The 20,549-nt window shown below is 36.9% G+C and overlaps 1 protein-coding gene across 2 annotated transcripts in view; it reads right to left on the bottom strand.

Moving 5' to 3' along the window:
• Positions 1-20,549, bottom strand: part of ZFPM2 (zinc finger protein, FOG family member 2) — a gene marked incomplete at its 5' end in the record, with an annotated part of 480,289 nt that overhangs the window by 219,143 nt on the left and 240,597 nt on the right. For both annotated transcript variants that reach the window (XM_079722314.1, XM_079722315.1), the window contains one exon: positions 14,311-14,429. In XM_079722314.1, the coding sequence (XP_079578440.1) occupies positions 14,311-14,429 (119 nt within the window). The remainder of the gene's footprint in view (positions 1-14,310; positions 14,430-20,549) is intronic.

Below are 20,549 nucleotides of genomic sequence, written 5' to 3'. Positions count from 1 at the left end.
CTGTAGATATTTTATTTGACATGTACTTGGATCCCCCTGATGCTTATCTCGGATGCACATGAGGACGTCAAGGGGCACCTTCCACCGACTAATATTCTACACGGGCCTGAGTAGCAGTGACTTTAAGATGCAAGATGGTAATGATGCCACATCTGAGATTAATATTAGAACCCAAGGGACTGGTGCTGCTCCTGCTCATGGGATAATGCTCACACTTAGGGTAATGAGAAACAAACGGGCTTTGCCTGACTTCTTCATAAAAGCTAAAACTTAAGGCACGTGAACTGCCTTTGCTCTTCCAAACTCTGTCCTCATTTCTTCTTATTTTATGGTGCATCGCTGTCTGCATTATGACTGTCGTATTCACGCCATTCTGTACTGAGCTCTAAAATGCCATAAGTAATGAAAGAATTGAGTTAACATTTTAAAATACAAATGTAACTCAAAAGTGAATCAGGGTAAATTACTTTTCCAATTGTCTGAAATCCCCAATCACCCACCTGAGAAATGCTTTCTGAAGAATAACGCCTTACAAAAAGAAAACACAAAGAAGCCAGCATAATTCAAAAAGCAGTTTGACCACTTAACCTCTCCGTCTCTTCCTAAAAATACATGTTTTTTCTCTGCTTCTGTGGTGATTGTCTCCTTAGATGATAAATGCTCTAAGTTCATACCTTGTACTCCTCTAGGCTATGAGTTCTCAGAATACTGATGCTAGCTAATCGATGAGCATGTATGTGTTTGTGTGTATATAAATACATGTGTGCACATGTGTATGAAGATGCATATGTACAATGACAACCAAAAATGCTTTTTAACTATGTTCAGAGAGGGGACTGAAGAGAAAAGGCTTGAAGCACTGCTTGGTGAATAAAGGAACCAGTAATCTACTTTCTATTCACAGGCATAATAAAAAGTAATCTAGGTTTGTATAATAATCTGTATATTTTTCAAAGTGACTAAATGCATATAATTTTAGATAATTTTACAACAACTCTAAGATATAGGGCTGGTATAATAACCCCCATTTTATAAATGAGGAAACTGAGAGCAGGTGTGATTACCCAAGATAGCACATCCACTTTGGGTAATAACAGTTGGGACCAGCATCAGGCTACATCGACCACATCATGGGCTCTTTCCCATGCTTTCTCCCCATTTCTGATCTTTACAATATGTTAGTGTATGTTTCTCAAAACTACTGAAGGAGAAGAGATACTCAGCAAGCAATCTGCCTCTGGTTCTTATTTCTCATTAGATTTTGTATAACTTATGTTTCATATAGTTTAATTCATCTTTCTCTGTCCTCACAATTTCTAAACAAATTAATCAAGAATTTATTCATGACCTTCTATGTGGAAGACCTTATTTACCTTCAAAAATGAGAATAAAATGTATCTCATTTTCATAAATGTCTTTTACTTACCAGTTAAACTTTGATTTTGGTTATGATGTTTTATAATATATGATTTAGTCTTTTCTATTCAAATTAATTGGATTTTCTTTTGTGATTTCTCCCATTGCTACTATTATTTGAAAGTCCTTCCTTATTCAGAGGCCAGGTAACTATTTATGAAAATTACTTTTAGTGGTAAACAGCCTGTGAGAGGCCCCCAGTGATCACAGCCTTTGGTTTCAAGCCTATGTGCAATTTCCTTCCCTTCAGCGTGGGCTAGACCTAGTGACTCAATTCCAATGAACAGAATTCAGCAAAAGTGATGGGATGCCCACTTCCAAGACTAGGTAACAAAAAGACTGATTTCAGTCCTGGGCTCCTTGTCTTGCTCTCTCATTTGCTTGCTCAGAGAGATGCCAGCTGCCATGCTGTGAGTTGCTCTATGGAGAAGCCCAGGAGGCAAGGAACTGAGTCAACAGACATGTAGTGACCTTTCAAGCAGAACTTCTCCTAGTTGAGCCTTCAGATGACACCACAGCCCTGGCTGTCACTTTCTGAACCCAGCCTTGTATGAGACACTGTACCAAAGACACATAGACAAGCTGTGCTCATATTTCTGACCCTGGAAAAATAAAGAGTATGAGAAAACCACAAGACTAACACACATAACCCTACGCTTGACTCTGAGCTCTTGACCTTTAAAATAGAAAGAGATATAAAACATAAAGAATAGCACAAATGACATATAAATTACTAGAATCAAGAAGCACAGTTTTGTTGAACTAGGGCAAAGGATTTTATTTAAAAAGTGATATAAAAGTAAATGAATAATAAAGAATGACTTTAAATTCAATACTTAAATTAACAAGGAAAAGAGATGTTCATCTCCAAAAAAGAGTTTCTCAAATAATTTCTCAAGTTTACAAAAACATTTTAGAAATATTACTTTATTTTTCTTTTATAAATGTATGTAAGAATTATTGCCTCTGGACATCATACAACATCACCTTGTCGGAGTGGTTTGGACAGGAGCAGACTCACAAACCTGCCTACACCAGGAAAACCTCTTACGGGACTACAGATTGACAATGCTAACTGAGAACTAATGTTAAGTTATGATGTTTGATTAATGGTGTCCTGGGAATACCTGTTGATAGTTAAAAAACAGAGTCTGATATTTTATGAGTCTAATATTTTATATTTAAAGGGTTATGCCTAAGTAATATTGATTTTTAAGATCAAGCAGAAGGAATACAAAATATCACTTGTGTCCATTCTTTCACAGTTATCATCTCCAAGTTACTGAATGAATTAATTATTATGCCTAGCTGACATCACTGCTAAATTCTCGTAACATTGGAACAATATTTATTATAACCACGCAAATAACAGGTAAGTGCACATGCCAAACCAATTGTTCTAAAAAGAGTTGTGGAACAGCAAGTCTCCAAAAAAGTCAAGGAGAAAGACTTTGAAAGGCATGCCAGATATATCATAAAATAAGCGATGAAACTTTGGGTCAACTTTGTAAACAACTGCTCCTCACATGCTTTCTCATTTTACCTTCTCCTCCAGACAAAGGTATTTTTCTACAATTTGTGTTATGAAAACAACAGAGTTATATTTTGCAAAATACTTTCTCACCACCCAAGAATCTGATGGACTCCCCGGAGGGAAAAGAGATTCTCTCCCCTAAGGGACCCAGATCTACAAACAGGAACTACTCCATAAAGAGTAGCTGGATGTATAAACCAATAGCCAGACTTTATCTTTCATACCTATACTCTGTGGAAAAGGTAGAGCTTCTCATTAGTCTCTTCAACTTTACACACATACTCTTCTTAGTAGAGCAACTTTAATCATATTAAATAATGATATGAACAACTACTCCCAGACATTGATTCAATTAATAGCATATCACAGAGTCATTTTGATAACTCCATGAGAAGATCACTTTCAATAAAATTCTCCTTGGAATTCTAGAAAAAGGGAACAAGGAATAATCTTAAACAAAAAAGATGCTTTTTGTTTATTAAAACTTGGCCTAAATATAAGTAAAGAGGTTTAGCCATGTATCATAACCCAAAGGCAAAAATGCGTTTAAATTTCAGGCACAGGCCAGTAAGTCAGACCCATAAATAAAACTGTCTATATACGGCAAGGAATTGTGTCTTTGTGTCCCTGCCTTTCAAATCCAAGTCCAAACATAACGTATCTAGAAAGACTTCACCATCAGAAGAAAAAGCAAATTAAAGGGAGATTGAGATTAGCAGACAGACTAGCTACATATAAAAGGTGTATTTTTTGGAGCCAGATACAAATTATCAGGAAATGCAAACTTTATGTTTTTATTTCAACGGTTATTTTCCCACATTACAATATAATTCCATCCACTGCCAACCTCACTATGCCTACATTATAATACAATAAGTCCATTCGGATCCATATGTAATTGACCTTGCTGGTTTGCTTCTAGAGATTTGAATTGTGGAGTAATTATTTGGTGTTTGGTTTCTTTCTTTCTGACTCAAATTCTACAGGATGCTTTTACTAACTTGGGACTCCATACCAATCTCTCCTCTCCCTGAGCTCTCCCCTTTTCTACAAACAAACAAACAAACAAACAAAACAACAACAAAATTGTCCTCTAATTCTAGAAATCAGACCAACACACCATTTTCCAAGGCTCTGCTGCACTAAATGTCTTGCCTCATGTCTTCTTGGAGCAGCTTCCCTGTCCACTCAGTTTCCATTAATTCTCCACATGGCAGATAGAGTATAAGAGAAGCCAGGATCTTGGCCTCCCTAAGGGACAAATCTACAGTCTCCATCAATAATGAATTTCACCAACATTTCCCAAGAGGAACAGGGTACAATTAAAAAGGTTATAAGTCCTTGCACTACTAGAACCTAAGGGCATCCGTGAATGAAACTGGCTTATGTCCAATTAGAGGAATCTGTACATTTGTCTTCTCTTGGAACAACCCTGCTCTTACGGTTCCCATCAATTCAGTATAAATCTGACTGATCTTATCCAAGAAGTTAATAGAAAATTGCTCACAGTGGGCGACTGCCACCTCAGTTTCCAAGCAGAGACAGATGGAATTTCCCAGATGGTTTGTCACTGGAAAGTGAGATGCTGGATGAGACTTCACAGAAAGCATGGTAGAGCAGAATCCCTTCTTGGCCTTCACCCATGTCATACTGAGGGATCTAAAACGGATTCTGTTATAAACAAATCATAATTGCCTCAATGGGCTCACCACCTCATCCTCCTTAACTGCTTCAAAGGGGCGCAAATCTTACACTGAAATTACTCAATATTTACCAGGAAGCCATCATGGGCATGTCTTTTTATTGGGTAAAAACTGAAGAAACAGAGATCATTGTCCTCCCCTATTATATATTACCCTCACATGAGATTAAGAAAAAATATAAACAAAACAGGCAGAAGATGGCATTAACTGTAGTACTGTATTGTTAACTTGGGCAGATGAAGTAAGATCTCAGAGGAGGCAGGAAAAATGGGGAAAAGACTCAGGGAGAATATAAGAATAAATAAAGAAAGATGAATAAAGAAAGATGTGCATCATTCACTGTTACTGGAGAAAAGTTAAAGGAAAGGATTAATTGACTCATTCTCTAAAGGTTATTTATTGAGGACTTGCTTTGAACCAGACATTGTTCTAGGTAAGAAGGATACAAATATAGAAGCTAAATAAGGAGCATACAGCCTGCAGTGGAGACAGACAAGTAAACAGACATTTGGAATTATGTTATAAATGCTCTTATCCTAGTAAACCTAAAGATCATGGAAATACTTGAGGAGTGGATATCTATTCCAGACTGGAGGCTTTAGGGAAGGTCCACTTTGGGGTAACCTTGGGCTGAGTCTTAAAGTAACAATTGGAGTTAATGGGATGAAGAGGGGCCGAGGGGTAGGTCATAGGGCTTTCTAGGATGATAAAACAGCACGGCCAAATGCATAGAGATGTAAGAAAAGAGTATATTCAGAGCACTGCAGGTAGTTGAGGTGGACTGAAACTTACACTGAGAGTGGAAAAGGGATAAGAGTCAGAAGGTGATATCATGAAGACGCTTTCACCAAAAGTTTGGGTTCTCTTGTGCCCTTTAGGATGTCTTAAGCACACAAGTGATTAGTTTTGCCTTTAGGACACACTGTGATTTGAGTAAAGAAAAAGGAGGCAAGAAGGAAGGCAGAAAGAAAGTTAGAAGAATACTGTGATAATCAAGGAAGAAATGATGGAGGTTTCGCCTACAGCAGTGGTGGCAGGAACAGAAAGAAGGGAACAGAAACGAAGAAAGCAGGAATTATGGTACTTGGTTTCTGGACATGAAAAGGAGAGTCTTGGAAGATGTTTGGCTCTGGGTGGATGACAAAAACAAGGATGTTAGTTATAACCAATAAAGGAGAGGGGTGCGTGTGTGTGTGTGTGTGTGTGTGTGTATGACTATATATGTAAATAGGCATTTGAGATGTGAGAGAAGGAGAGGTAGAAATGGGAGGGAAACATGGGATAACTCATAGAAAGAACTTCCTGCAGAGGCAGGCAAGGAGAGGGAGAGACTTCGGATTAAAGGTGACTAAAATTTGGAAGTCAGGGAGAAGAACAGAGAGACAGCGTGTGGAAACAGTAATAAACTCGCCTCCTGACTGTTTAGTTGGAGGAAGTCAGTGGCAAAGGCTTGTAAAACAGTTGAAATGTGTTATTAGAGGAAGGGTAAAAAGCCAAGGTTAGAGATTTTTTAATTTAAATGTCATTTGTAAATCAGTAGCTGAAGCTTTGCAAGTGGATAAGCTCCCTGAGGCACTGGGAACAGAGGGAGAAGAGAAGAAAGGCCAGAGTGTTTTGGGAAACACTCACAGTTAAATTCAAAAGAGCCAAGACCCAGAGAGACATAAGAAGTAGGAAAGTATGGTAGTCCTGAGCCCAGATTAGAATGAATATTAAAAGGAGGATATTATTCACAATGTCAACATCAATGAAAAGACATATAAGACCCCACAAAAAGTCATGCCTCGGCAGCATTATAAGTTATATCATTCAGAGGGTGGAGATGGGAGGGTATGGGTAGAGTCAGTCAGACTGCTCCTGGTAAGGAAATTCAATTAGATCAGATTTTTATGTTAAAGAGAATCTATTGAGTATCTATTAGTTGCCAGAGGCAGTGATCTAGAATTGAATACTAACAATTTTAAAAAAATCTATGTCGTCTAGAATCTCAACAATAATTTGGATGTAACTTTCCAATTTACTTCATTATTGTATCCTAGAAGCTGTGTTGGTATGGCTTCCCCAGAAGGTTACCCTGAGACTGATTCAAGTGTCAGTAGTTTATTGGAGGGGTGATCTCAGAAAAATTCAGTAGAGGTGTGGAGGAGGAAGGAGGAAGGAAAAGAAAACCCATAAACGCTGTGTTATAAAGCCAGCTGGACTTCAATTTCACTGGCAAATTCCAAGAGACTGTGTAGAACACTTCTCACATCCTAATGGAGAGGTGAGGAAGCAGGGGTATTTATCCACCTACTTCTGCCCATAATTGGTTGAGGATTACTTTTGGAAGTGTTAATTCTCCAGCACTTCCAGCTTGCCAGGCTTGCAGTTAGGTTTGCTCCTGAGGCTGGAAGAAATGTTCTCAAATAGAAAGTCAGAGATGATTCCACTAAGCAGCCTTTGGCAATACAGGTGAATGCTAGAGACACATGGATAGGGATATATTTGCTCTAGAGTGTGTACAACATGAAGCTTGAAGACCATGGCAATGAATGGGCTCAGAGACGGGTACTGGAAGAGTTAGAACTAGAAGGGGAGCAATGGAGATATCTAACAATTCTAATATTTCCCTGCGATGTGATCAGGAATCTCTAATTCTTTCCTCAACCACATTTCTATGTTAATAACTATCTTAAAAAATGTAAGGTGGAATTTAATGTGTGCATTATGTCATTATTAAGTCAATAAAATTTTGCCTATAGTATCCTTTATATGTGTATTTCCTATTTGTAGAATTCAATGTCACAACCCCATGGGAAAATAAAACAAGGCTCTATTCTGATTGAATGGCATCAATAAAATGAGATTTCTATGTCAAATTTCATTTGTTGAATTAAACAGATTGTGATAAGTTTACTATTATGTATTAAGTAACCTGGGACTTTCTATTTATGTTCTGTTTAATTAAGTATGCATGTTGCATGATTCCAGCATGCAGTTCGCTGAATAAGACTCATTAGCTACTGACAGCTGATATATTCAAAAGAGAGAGAGGGCAAGTGTCACTAATATTAGAGACAGCTAACCTTCTATATAAAGGTTGTTTGATCATTATTAAGCACTTACCTGGGCTAGCATAGCAGAGATTTAGCATATTACAAAGATCTTTGTCCTCAGGAGAAAATGGGAAAACATCAAAGGCACAACATATAAATATAGAAATTCTAAAACACCTTCAAAACAGATATTGATCACAATTTAAAGTGATTTAAAAAATTCCTTCCTTGTCAATAGTCCTTTGATATTTTCAATGAATAAAATTATAAGACTTTCAAAAACATGAAATTTGTGTCACCATGATAGAACGTTAAGTTATTCCTTGGCACAGAGGTAGGATGTTGGAAAAAAAGCTAGGCTCAGGCTTCCCTGGTGGCGCAGTGGTTGGGAGTCCACCTGCCGATGCAGGGGACACGGGTTCATGCCCCGGTCCAGGAAGATCCCACATGCCGCGGAGCGGCTGGACCCATAAGCCATGGCCGTAGAGCCTGAGCGTCTGGAGCCTGTGCTCTGCAGCGGGAGAGGCAACAACAGTGAGAGGCCCGCGTACCGCAAAAAAAAAAAAAAAAGCTAGGCTCACTTGCTGGCTAACAATTCATTCAGGGGCGTAAGACTGCCTGAAAAAACGGAAACTTACAATATACCATAGACCTTTGGGATCTGTGATGGTTAATTTTGTGTATTAACTTGGAAGGAGTTTTGGTTGAGATTGACAATTGAATCAGAGAACTTTGGGTAAAACAGACTGCCCTCTGTAATGTGGGTGGGCCTCATCCAATCAGTTGAAAGCCTGAATAGGACAAAAAGACTGGCCTCCGCAAGTAACAAACTTCATCTACACCACTGACTCTCCAGCCTGCCGACCTAAACTGCAGATTTTCACCTAGCCAGTCTCCATGATCATGTGAGCCAATTCCTTATAATAAATCTCTCTCTCTCTCTCTCTCTCCCACTCACTCTCTCTCTCTCCCACTCACTCTCTCTCTCTCCCACTCACTCTCTCTCTCTCCCACTCACTCTCTCTAGACACACACACACACACACACACACCCCACACCCTATTCTGTTTTTCTGGAGAATCCAGACTAATACAGTGTCCTTGGAAAATAGTCAAATTTAGGCATGTAAAATCCCCAAATGCCAAAAGTCTATAGTTTTACTTATTTAATTTGGAGTGTCTTTTCAGTTTTAAACTTGACAGATTTTAATGGACCCATTTTTACAGGTGACTGAGCAGTAACAGTAGTCAGTATTTCTGGATAACTCATGTATGCTACCCCATTTAGTCTTTACAAAATTCTGATAAGTTAGGTAGCATTATTATCCCTATATTACAGATAAAATTTCTCAGACAGTATTTGATTGCAACATGGCTTCTCAAGTCAGATTGAGGTGACCTTGGGCTAGTCATTCAACTTCTCACAGTAGCAGTTTCCTCCTCTATAACAAAGGAGGAAAAAACGGATATTATCTTCTCATATGCTTATGTAAGAACTAAATGAGATATAAAACTTATAAAGCACTTTGACCCCTATCTGGCCCAATGAAAATATTAACTATATGTTGCTATTAAGCATGAAATATCTAACAAGATAATGAGGTGTGAGCAAAAGATTATTTATTTTTGTGTTCAGTGTGTTACATGATTCCAAGGAAAACTTTTTGTCAAATCAATTCATTTGGTGTTTCTATATAGCCTATATTTCTGGAAATGTTCTATATACATCCAAATGCCTGGTCTGCAAAGGCTTCCTGCAGAAGGTGGCATATTGCTAATGCACTTCAAGATGGGAACTTGAAAGATATAAAAAGGATTTGACATCTGGCATGGTGACTCAATTAATTACTGTGTTGGATTAATTAGTGTGCTGGATCTCTTGAGACAACACCATGAGCCTGAACAGAGTAACATTACGTCAGTTGGTGAATAAGCAATTTAAAAGGGTGTGCTAATTTAAAAGAGTGTGCTAATTCCAAATGTGATTCCAGGTTGGGTAAGGAAGGTTTAGTAGGCTATATATTTTATGATAAAGAAAATTTATCTTCATGATATAAAACACATATTAAAGCACTGTCCAAATATAAAGAGGTAATAAAATTGTGGTAGCCTTTGAATTAACTCATAACTCCTCAGTCATGATAGTTATGAAGTATAATAACAAATATTTTGCCCAAAGTAAGAAAAAAAAGAGTCTACCTCTAATCACTGCATATTTTCTCCCAGAGATTTTTATAAACTTAGAATTCATGTAAAGAAATCCCTAACAATTTTATCATACTCAAATCACATTATAGATACTATTGAGGAGTGTGGTCTGGTCTTTAAAAACACAGATTCTGGAATCAAAAGGCCTGAGCCTTTATTTTCTTATCTATAAATATAATTTTAAACAGATCCAAATTCAAGGGGGAAAGATGGGGGGAGGGATAGTTAGGGAGTTTGGGATCGTCATGTACACACTGTTGTATTTAAAATGGATAACTAACAAGGACCTAGTGTATAGCACAGGGAACTCTGCTCAATGTTATGTGGCAGCCTGGATGGGAGAGAAGTCTGGGGGAGAATAGATACATGTGTATGTATGGATGAGTCCCTTTGCTGTGCACCTGAAGCTATCACAACATTGTTAATCGGCTATACTCCAATATAAAATAAAAAGTTTAAAGAAGAAAAGATGCTCAACATCACCAATTATCAGAGAAATGCAAATCAACACTACAATGAGGTATCAACTCACACTGGTCAGAATGGCCATCATCAAAAAGTCTACAAAACATAAATGCTGGAGAAGGTGTAGAGAAAAAGGAACCCTCCTACACTTTGGTGGGAATGTAAATTGATACATCCACTATAGAGAACAGTATGGAGATTCCTTAAAAGCTAAAAACAGAGCTAATGTATGATCCTGCAATCCCACTCCTGGGCATATGTCCAGACAAAGCCATAATTCAAAGAGATACATACACCTCAATGTTCAGAGCAGCACTATTTACAATAGCCAAGACTTGGAAACAACCTAAATGTCCACTGACAGATGAATGAATAAAGAAGATGTGGAATATTACTCAGCAATAAAAAAGAACGAAAAATGCCATTTGCAGCAACATGGATGGACCTAGAGATTACCACACTAAGTGAAGTGGTCAGAAAGAGAAAGACAAATATCACATGATATTGCTTACATATGGAATTAAAAAAAAAGAATGATATAAATGAACTTACATACAAAACAGAAATAGACTCACAGACATAGAAAACAAACTTGTGGTTACCAATGGGGTAAGCGGGGGAGAGATAAACTGGGAGGTAGGGATTAACATATACACACTGCTATGTATAAAACAGATGACCAGCAAGGATCTACTGTATAGCACAGGAAACTATATTTAATATTTTGTAATAGCCTATAAGGGAAAAGAATCTTAAAAAGAATAGACGTGTATATGCATAACTGAATCACTCTGCTGTATACCTGAAGCTAACACAACATTGTAGATCAACTATACTTCAATAATAAATAAATAAATAAATAAATAAAAATAGAACCAAATTCACAGGTTTGTTCTGAGGATTAAGGGAGCTAATCCATTTCCAATTCTCCATATAGTGTCTAGAAAAAATAAGTACGAAGTATAACTTAGACAATTGTTCTACAGAAGTAACAGTAGTGTCAATATTAGTATTAGTAGTATTTAATGACATAAAATCAAAAGTAAATTCTGGAAAAGAATGTTATTGTCAAAAAAAATTTTTAAGTATATTTTAGCAAAGCAACTACATTTTAAAATAGAGAAAGTGCTATAGTTTAGGGAATTAACATGAATTAAATATTTAAATCCTAAGAAAAAAGGAGAAAACTAGGGTATTAAGATTATTTTCTATTAAAAAACTATTCCCCACGATTGGTTTTTGATACCCTAAAGAGCATTCATTCACTTCAAATAGTATCAAAAACACCAAAAACTTCATAACTATAAATTGAATCCTTTAAAAGATATTATGTATGGCACAAGATAGCTTTAGAGTGGTATAGAAGCATGAAAAAAGAACCAAATGATATCATCTGTCTAAAAATACTTCACTGGAAAATTAAAGTTCCACAAATAGGTTTACTTTCCACACATCACAATTTAGCATACGTTAAAAATGTGTAAAAAGCACCAGTCTACATATATATAATGATATAAAGATTAATCAAAAGTTGCATTTTCATAGAGATATTATGTTGATATAATAAAGGGGAAAACATGCATTTCTTGTATCAACAATAGCTGCCACTTCAATGGCAGTACACTCTTGAAGAAATATCAGAGAAATGACTAAAGTTTATGTTGGTGTCTGATATACAGTGACAAATAAGATAAATATCTTATTGCCTAAAATATTTTTAAAGCAATGCTAGAGAACCAATTGAAACCCCCAGATAAAATGGGTTTTGAATAGCATTTAATTCAACCTTTGATGTTGACACAATCTTCCTCTTGCCTTTGCTTGATAAAGCAGTATAATAGCTAATATTACTCTATCAAAGGAATCAGTAGAACAGTCCACTAATACAACTCAACCAACTAAGGTCTGCAGTGTTTGTGAAGCCACTTCTCAAACCCTTTCTGAAGTAGGTGCACTGGACCACCACAAATTAAACTGCCCAGATTATTAAATATTTAGCCTGGTCTATCAACTTGTTTGGTTCTTAAACACTTGTACAGTCTCCTGATTCATCCTTTTATGGATTAAACACACGGATTTAGGAAGTAAAAAGCACACCCCTAGAACCTCTTATGTTGTTTGAAAGTTTGATGACACAAATGTTTCTTATTTATTCCAATCATTACTTTTAGTTAAATCAATGACCTCTGTCTCATCCACATGGCACTAAATAAGCAAAAATCCGCACATACCAGTTTCTTTCATGTAGTAGCTTGAAGAAGAAATTTCTTTCATGTAATCCATTGAAAAAGGAAAGCAATGTTGCTGAGTTGAGCACACTTGTCAAAACCCCTCTGGGGGGCTTCCCTGGTGGCACAGTGGTTGCGAGTCCGCCTGCCGATGCAGGGGACGCGGGTTCGCGTGCCCTGGTCCAGGAGGATCCCACATGCCGCGGAGCGGCTGGGCCCGTGAGCCATGGCGGCTGAGCCTGCGCGTCTGGGGCCTGTGCTCCGCGATGGGAGGGGCCACAGCGGTGAGAGGCCCGCGTACCGCAAAAAAACAAACAAACAAACAAACAAAAACCCTGGGGGGCTTCCCTGGTGGCGCAGCTGTTGAGAGTGCGCCTGCCGATGCAAGTGACGCGGGTTCGTGCCCCGGTCCGGGAAGATCCCACATGCTGCGAGGCGGCTGGGCCCGTGAGACATGGCCGCTGAGCCTGCGCGTCTGGAGCCTGTGCTCCGCAACGGGAGAGGCCACAGCAGCGAGAGGCCCGCGTACCGCAAAAAACAAAAACAAAAACAAAAACAAAAAAAACCCTGGGAGTGTTTATGTCTCCCCCCGACCCCCAGTGTAGATGGAGATATTTAGCAGGCATGAAACTCTTCCTACAAAAATGGCATTTAGAGAGAAGGACTTCCATTCATATAAATAATTTCTGGATCTCTTAAAGAATATAAAACGTTTTTATCCCCAAGTTTTATCACTTGTATTGTTACTTATAATAGGAGAAGTCCTAATGTCCTGATCCCTGGAATTTGTGAATGTTACAAGGCAAAAGGGAACTAAGAAAGCAGATGGAATTAAAGTTGCAAGAGTACCCTAGATTACCCAGGTGGGCCCAATGTAATCACAAGCGTTCTTGAATGTGGAAGGGGGAGACACAAGAGTCAGAATAAAGATATGAGAAAGACTCTATCAGCCATTGCTGGCTTTGAAGATGGAAGGGGGTTGGAAGCCAAAGGTTGTGGACAACCTTTAGAAGGTAGAAAAGCAAAGAAAACACATTACCCCCAGAAGCTCCAGGAAAAAACTCATCCCTGCAGACACTTTGATTTTAGCCCAGAGAGATTCCTTTCAGACTACAAGATGATGAATTTGGGTTGTTTTAAGCCACAGTTTGTGGTAATTTGCTACAGCTGCAATAGAAAGCTAACATTCAATTAAGAAATGAAGTTTAAATGTAACCAAATATTCCATCTTTCCATAACTTTTTAAAACATCTAATCAATCAGTTGTCCATACAATCTTTCCTAGAGGTAGACTTTCTGATCTCAGAATTTTTACAAAAAGTTAACAAGAAAAATTATGATGCTGATCACTCATTCTCACTCTTAAAGGTACAAATAGTATTACCAAGCAATATCAAGGTTGTTTATTCCTTGTTCATCATGTAAACTTGTAATGTATGACAATTAATTTGTGTCATCTAAAAAATAAAAGCATTTGTATATGTTATTAAATATGGACAATATTAGTCTGGCTAAGCAGATAAAGCCACAACCTTATAAATTACCTTACTAGATAACCATTTAGTATGATTAACCTGTTTCCTTCTAAATTCTACGTATAATACTGTCAGAGACAGACTACTTGGAAGACATCCCAGTTTTGTGGTCCATGAAAAAGAAAAAAGTTATTTTTAGTGATTTCACTGGGAAGCAAGCAGAGATCATTTCTGTGCATCCACATACCAAGGAATTATTATTCAGGTCCATCTTCCCAGCGAACGGCCCCCAGGTGGTTCCCACTGGAAGTTGCTGCCGACTCTGAATTTTTCGTTCTCCATCTTTCTGAAACACCTCCAGCTCTCCTGCAGACAATGAACACAAGAGGCGTTTAAATTACTTTCACTTGTGCTTTACCAACAGCTGTCTCTTTTTGTGTGCTTGCTTTACACGAACAATATTCTCAGGATTCATATAAAGAGAATTAATTATGTTCATCTGAAAAACAACTGACCTTGGTATCCTGAGAGGATAATAAAACTTGTCCTTATAATTATATTCACTTTTTTTTTTTTTTTGCGGTACGTGGGCCCCTCACTGTTGTGGCCTCTCCCATTGCGGAGCACAGGCTCCGGACGCACAGGCTCAGCGGCCATGGCTCACAGGCCCAGCCGCTCCGCGGCAGGTGGGATCTTCCCGGACCGGGGCATGAACCCGTGTCCCCTGCATCGGCAGGCGGACTCTCAACCACTGCGCCACCAGGGAAGCCCTATATTCACATTTAGTCCAATTTCTTTCTTGAGCCTTTGCACACTTATCACCTACTGAAGTCCATTCTATTTAGTAAATCCTTAAGAAGTAGAAATGATAACACGTCCTCAGAAAGCATTGATCCAATGCCAAAACAGATAGACAAGAAGCGTTAGGACAATGGCTTAGAGTTAAAATTCCTACATTTGATCACCAAAGTAACTAAAAAATTACAATTAAAGATATATGCCTTAGGCAATAACTGTACTACAATGATTCAAGACTCTTGGTGAACAACATGGAGAGTTTTTGAAAGTACTTGGCAATTTCCTGAATTTACTACTAGTTACAGTGGATAGAACAACTACATGTACAAAAAATGGACATGTATGTTTTTGCAAATTAAAAAAATGTTTAATCAATGTCATTACTTTTTATATTTGGTACTTTAGGTAAGATTCTATGTTACCAAAAGGGTTTGGACAAAAAACCTTAAGAAACAGCCAGTTTAGGATGGTCTTCTTCCTTTTATTTCCTCCTAATTATTACTTTGGGATCATTAAAGAGAAACAGGAAGTAAAGACAGTATACACACTTGCATAAAGTAGGAATTCATCAAATGCTCACTCAAGAAATAAATGAATAGATTAATAAAAACAGAAATAAATGAAGCCTTCAAAAATTTAAAAATTGGTCATTAAGCCTAAACATTGTTTGGAATAAATGGAAAAAAATCTCAATCAGGAATTGGAGACCTTCTCTTTAAGTAATTACATCTATGATATTTATGTCCTGAGAGTATTACCATACTATATTTTCACACTATTTTTTTATATTTCAAAATATTAATCTTAATATTATAATTTGTTTCTTTTTAATGGAATTTCCTCTCAGTCTGCTCAAGAGCAGACATGAAAATGGAAGGAATGGAATAGGAAGAAGTATGAATGGAAACCAATATAGAATAGACAGCTGAGGAAAGTTCTAAATAAAAAAAAATGTGTTCAGTAATTACACTTTGCAAATGATATATAAATCATGGTAAGTAATATATTATGAAATATTTGCCTTAATATGGCCTTAGTTTCTTTTCAAGTCAATAACTAAATTTAAATATATAGATTTAATCTTGAGACTTTTAAAAGGAACACCATCGAATTATAGTTTTCAAATTATAGTTTTTCCAGATACATGCCCAGGAGTGGGATCACTAGATCATATGGTAACTCTATTTTTAGTTTTTTAAGGGACTACTGTTCTCCACAGTGGCTGCACCAATTTACATTCCCATCAGCAGTATAGGAGGGTTCTTATTTTTTTCCCACAAACTATAATACAAAAAGATACATGTACCTCAATGTTTATAGCAGCACTGTTTACAACAGCCAAGACATGGAAACAACCTAAGTGTCCATCGACAGATGAATAGATAAAGAAGCTGTGGTACGTATACAGAATGGAATATTACTCAGCCATAAAAAAGAATGAAATAATGCCATTTGCAGCAACATGGATGGACCTAGAGATTATCACAGTAAGTGAAGTATGTCAGAAAAAGACAAATATCATATGATATTGCTTATATGTGGAATCTAAAAAAATGATACAAATGAACTTATTTACAAAACAGAAATAAATTTACAGACATATAGAAAACAAACTTATGGTTACCAAAGGGGAAAGGAGGGGAAGGGATAAATTAGAGGAGTTTGGGATTAAAATATACACACTACTATATATAAAACAGATAACCAACAAGGTTGGTTACTTGTTACTACTGTATAACACAGGGAAATATACTCAATATCTTGTAGTAACCTATAATGGAAAAGAATCTACAAAAGAATATATATATGTGTGTGTGTGTATATATATATATATATATATATATATATATATATATATATATATATATAAAACAATCACTTTGCTATACACCTGACACTGAGACATTGTAAATCAACTATATTTCAATAAATTTTTTAAAACATAAAAGCAACACCATCAACCTGAGTTAAATTATATCTGTTATTTCTCTATTTTTGTGTCACCTCTTTTTAATAGTTACAATACCAGACATCCCTTTTCATGCTCCACCCAAAAACCAAAATCAAAGTAAATAAACAAAAATTAGTTAAAATATTGTGTAATGGTTACATTGTGCCCATTATGAAATATAAATTTATCTGTCTCTGAACAGTGAAGATGTAATGGAAATAATTCCATGTTCACAGTAAAAATTTAAATTCAAGGACTACACCACCATTTTTCCATCTTCTCACACTTCCTTCCTCTTCTGCTTGTCAAATACACTAAAAATGGACAGTGTGTGTCTGTCTTATTAAATTAAGACAGACACACTTCTCACATTTTTTTTCGTTCTTATGTGTCAGTAGCTAAAGATGATCAGTAATGAGGCAAATGGACCCCAAAAAATTCAATAAGTCTGAGTTTCTGAAACATAGTTTTATAAATAAAAAACATATTAATGCTTAAATATCAAACCCTGAAGCTTACCCAGAATCCAGGGAATATGGAACAATAATAATTTGTTTCCTGCATGCAGAATAACAAACCCATTTCTGAGATTTTCCCTTGAAAACGTTTTTCATCCTCATAAAATCTTTTTGATTAACGCATTAGAATCAGAGACTTGTATAGAAAACCCTCAGAGATAGAGCATAGCCAACAACCTGTTATGATGTCAAATAGGGCTCAGTGGGAAATATCCCTTAACGTATGTATGCATTTTCATATTGATAATGCAGTTATTTAAAAATTTGGGATAATTTTTCTGTTTGAATGAAACTGTCTTATTTCTATCTGATAGTTCTTATTTTTCATTCATGCTTACATTTTAAACAATTTCTTTACAATTTACCCTCTAAAGATAAAATACATTTCAACCCTTCAGCTAAACACTAGTTTAAAATGTTCTTTTCTACATAAAAATGATGCCCAAATAATTTGCTTGTTTTTACATACTAAAAAAAAGAAAAAAAAAAGAACCTAGTCATGTCACATTTCAAGTGATATCAGAGGAATTATGAAAATCTTTGAAAACCCTTTAAAAATGTAATTAATCCTCTCTTTCTGCCACTGACACTTTTCATTTGAAAAGGGTTCAGACTCAGTCAAACAGTGACTTCTTATCTATACCTGTGGATTTACAAGCAGGTCTGTCTTTTAATGGATTAAGAACTACAAACTTAGGGCAGATCATGAAGTGATACCCAAATATCTCCAAAGTTTTTGAGGTGTCTTTGACTATGCATTAAAATTTTAAGCAGGCCAAAAATAGTTTTATGAGCTCTTAAAGATGGCCATAACAGAAAGTCCAGTAACTGTTCAAGCTCTCAAGTCAATCTTTTCAACTTTATTAGACAAACAGGTAAATTTCAGTCTCCTTTCTTGCTTATCAAGATGTCAGATGTTATTTTGAGGTTTGGGGAAATCCTTTCTGTTGCTGAAACAATTACATTAAAATATTCATTTATTCAGAGCAGCTTTATAGAAAACTATAAGCACATTGCAAATAGCATTTATACACTACCAAGACTACATAGTTTACTGACAGCAAGAGAAATAAGATATTGTATAAACAGAAATTATATTTCATTTAACATACATGTTGCTTAAGAGTATAATATTTTTTAAATTTTTTCAAAGATTAATAAGTGTCATGAAATAGAGGAAACATTATTGCACTAAATATTGATTAAATTTTAGTCCCTCTATCAAATAGCCAGCTGAATGGCCATGAGAAGGTTATGTCTTTTCTAAGTCTTTGGTTTGTCATTGTTAAAGAGGGGTTTACACTCTCTTGCTACTTGATAAGGTGTCCGTGACACCATGATTTTCTTTCCCCAGATGTGATATATTATGAGAGGTGGAAAGAACACTGAGATGCTGGATCAAAGACCCAGGTCCTAGAACTAGCTTATCATAAAAAGAATGTTTGACTGGAAAAGATCAGAGATTTCAAAATCAGAAAGCAAATTTCCATTCCCATTTGATTTGTTTATTCATTCTTTTCTGAATCCATTCATTAGTTTATACACTGATTTATTCTACTAATATCTATTAGGTAACTACTAAATACCAGATAGTGGGTTACACCCAGGCATAAAGCAACCAACAAAACAAGCTTGGGTTCTGTATAAATCTGAGGAAGTGTAATCCATAAGGCTTGGTAAGTAGAAGTCATAGAACTTAGTGATTATTTAGATTTTAGGTATTAGGGAAAGAAAAATCCAGCAATGATCTTCTCATATCTGGCTTGGGCAAATGGGCCGATGGTCATGTACCTATTGAGACAGGGTACACAGAAAAAAGAAGATTTAAGGATAAGGAGTTATAGCTTGGAAATATTGAGGCCAAAGTGGCTTTGTAAGCAAGGCAGGAGGTGATTTGGGGTGGAGAGTTTCAAGCCTGTGGCTCAGAAGCAAGGTCTTAGCTAGAGTGATAAATGTTGGCATTTATTAATTAATTAAAACCAGCTTGTATATGGTAAAAGTCATAGAATTTTTGATCTAGGAGAGAGTATAGCATGATAAAATAAAAAGATCTAGGATAGAGTTCCAAGGATTTTCAAAAAGCAGAGGGATGGAGGATCAGGCACAGAATATTTAAGAGAAGTGTGAGAAAATAGAAAATAGAGAATAAACTGGACATGGTACCATAGCATCCAATGGATTTATCAGGAATTTAAAGGAGGAGGGATCAATTAAGTAACCTGAAGATTTACAAAAGTAAGAAAAGGACTGGGAAAATTCCTTTTGAGGAGATGGAGACCATGGGTGTCTGGAGTGAATGGAATGTTTTAGAATGGGAGGCCAGCACACAGATTCAAAATCGAGTTGGAGAAAAGTAAGTGGAACAAGTCATGTGATCCTGAGCAAGTCCCTTAACCTTCTCAATTTCAGTTTCTTCAAACCAATTAGGAATTACAATTCTTCCTCATATGGCTGCTGTGAGGATTCACTCAGATAACATAAGCAAAGTACCTAATAAACATTTACTATTTCACCACAAAGAAACTGAAGCATTCTAAGAGTATGTCCACATACTTCCATCATCACATCTAACTATTCAGTGTCTGAGGTCACATTCCTTCTTTTTTTTTTTTTTTTTTTTTTTTTGCGGTACGCGAGCTTCTCACTGTTGTGGCCTCTCCCGTTGCGGCGCACAGGCTCCGGACGCGCAGGCTCAGCGGCCATGGCTCACGGGCGCAGCCGCTCCATGGCATGTGGGATCCTCCCAGACTGGGGCACGAACCCGTGTCCCCTGCATCGGCAGGTGGACTCTCAACCACTTGCGCCACCAGGGAAGCCCCACATTCCTTCTTTAACACCTCTATCCAAAATACTCTCCATACCTTGACTTTTAACGTCCTTTTAAATATCTCCTGGATTTACTTTTCTTATCAGCATTTCCCAGTTTTTACCAACTCCGATGTAGAGGACCAATCAGCCTCAACTCACTCTACAGCTCTGATTTGGGCTCCAAATTCCTGCCAGGATAAACGTATTAAAAACTCCACTTTCATCTTGTCATTCATTTGTTCAAGTCCCTTCACTAGCTTCCTTTTGACCATCCCAACTTGAACATCTATGCCTGAATCCTAATACCACCGCAGAGTTGCTCCACAGCATGTGCCTGACTGCCTGTTCTGCTCTCCAGAATTTCTTCTTCTTCTTTCCAGTCAAGAAACTTTTCCTTATGGCACCTTCCTC

Source organism: Hyperoodon ampullatus, assembly GCF_949752795.1.
Source record: "Hyperoodon ampullatus genome assembly, chromosome: 17".
Lineage (NCBI taxonomy): Eukaryota > Metazoa > Chordata > Mammalia > Artiodactyla > Ziphiidae > Hyperoodon > Hyperoodon ampullatus.
The sequence above is the reverse complement of the archived record's forward strand: the minus strand, read 5'-3'. Positions and strand labels throughout refer to the sequence as shown.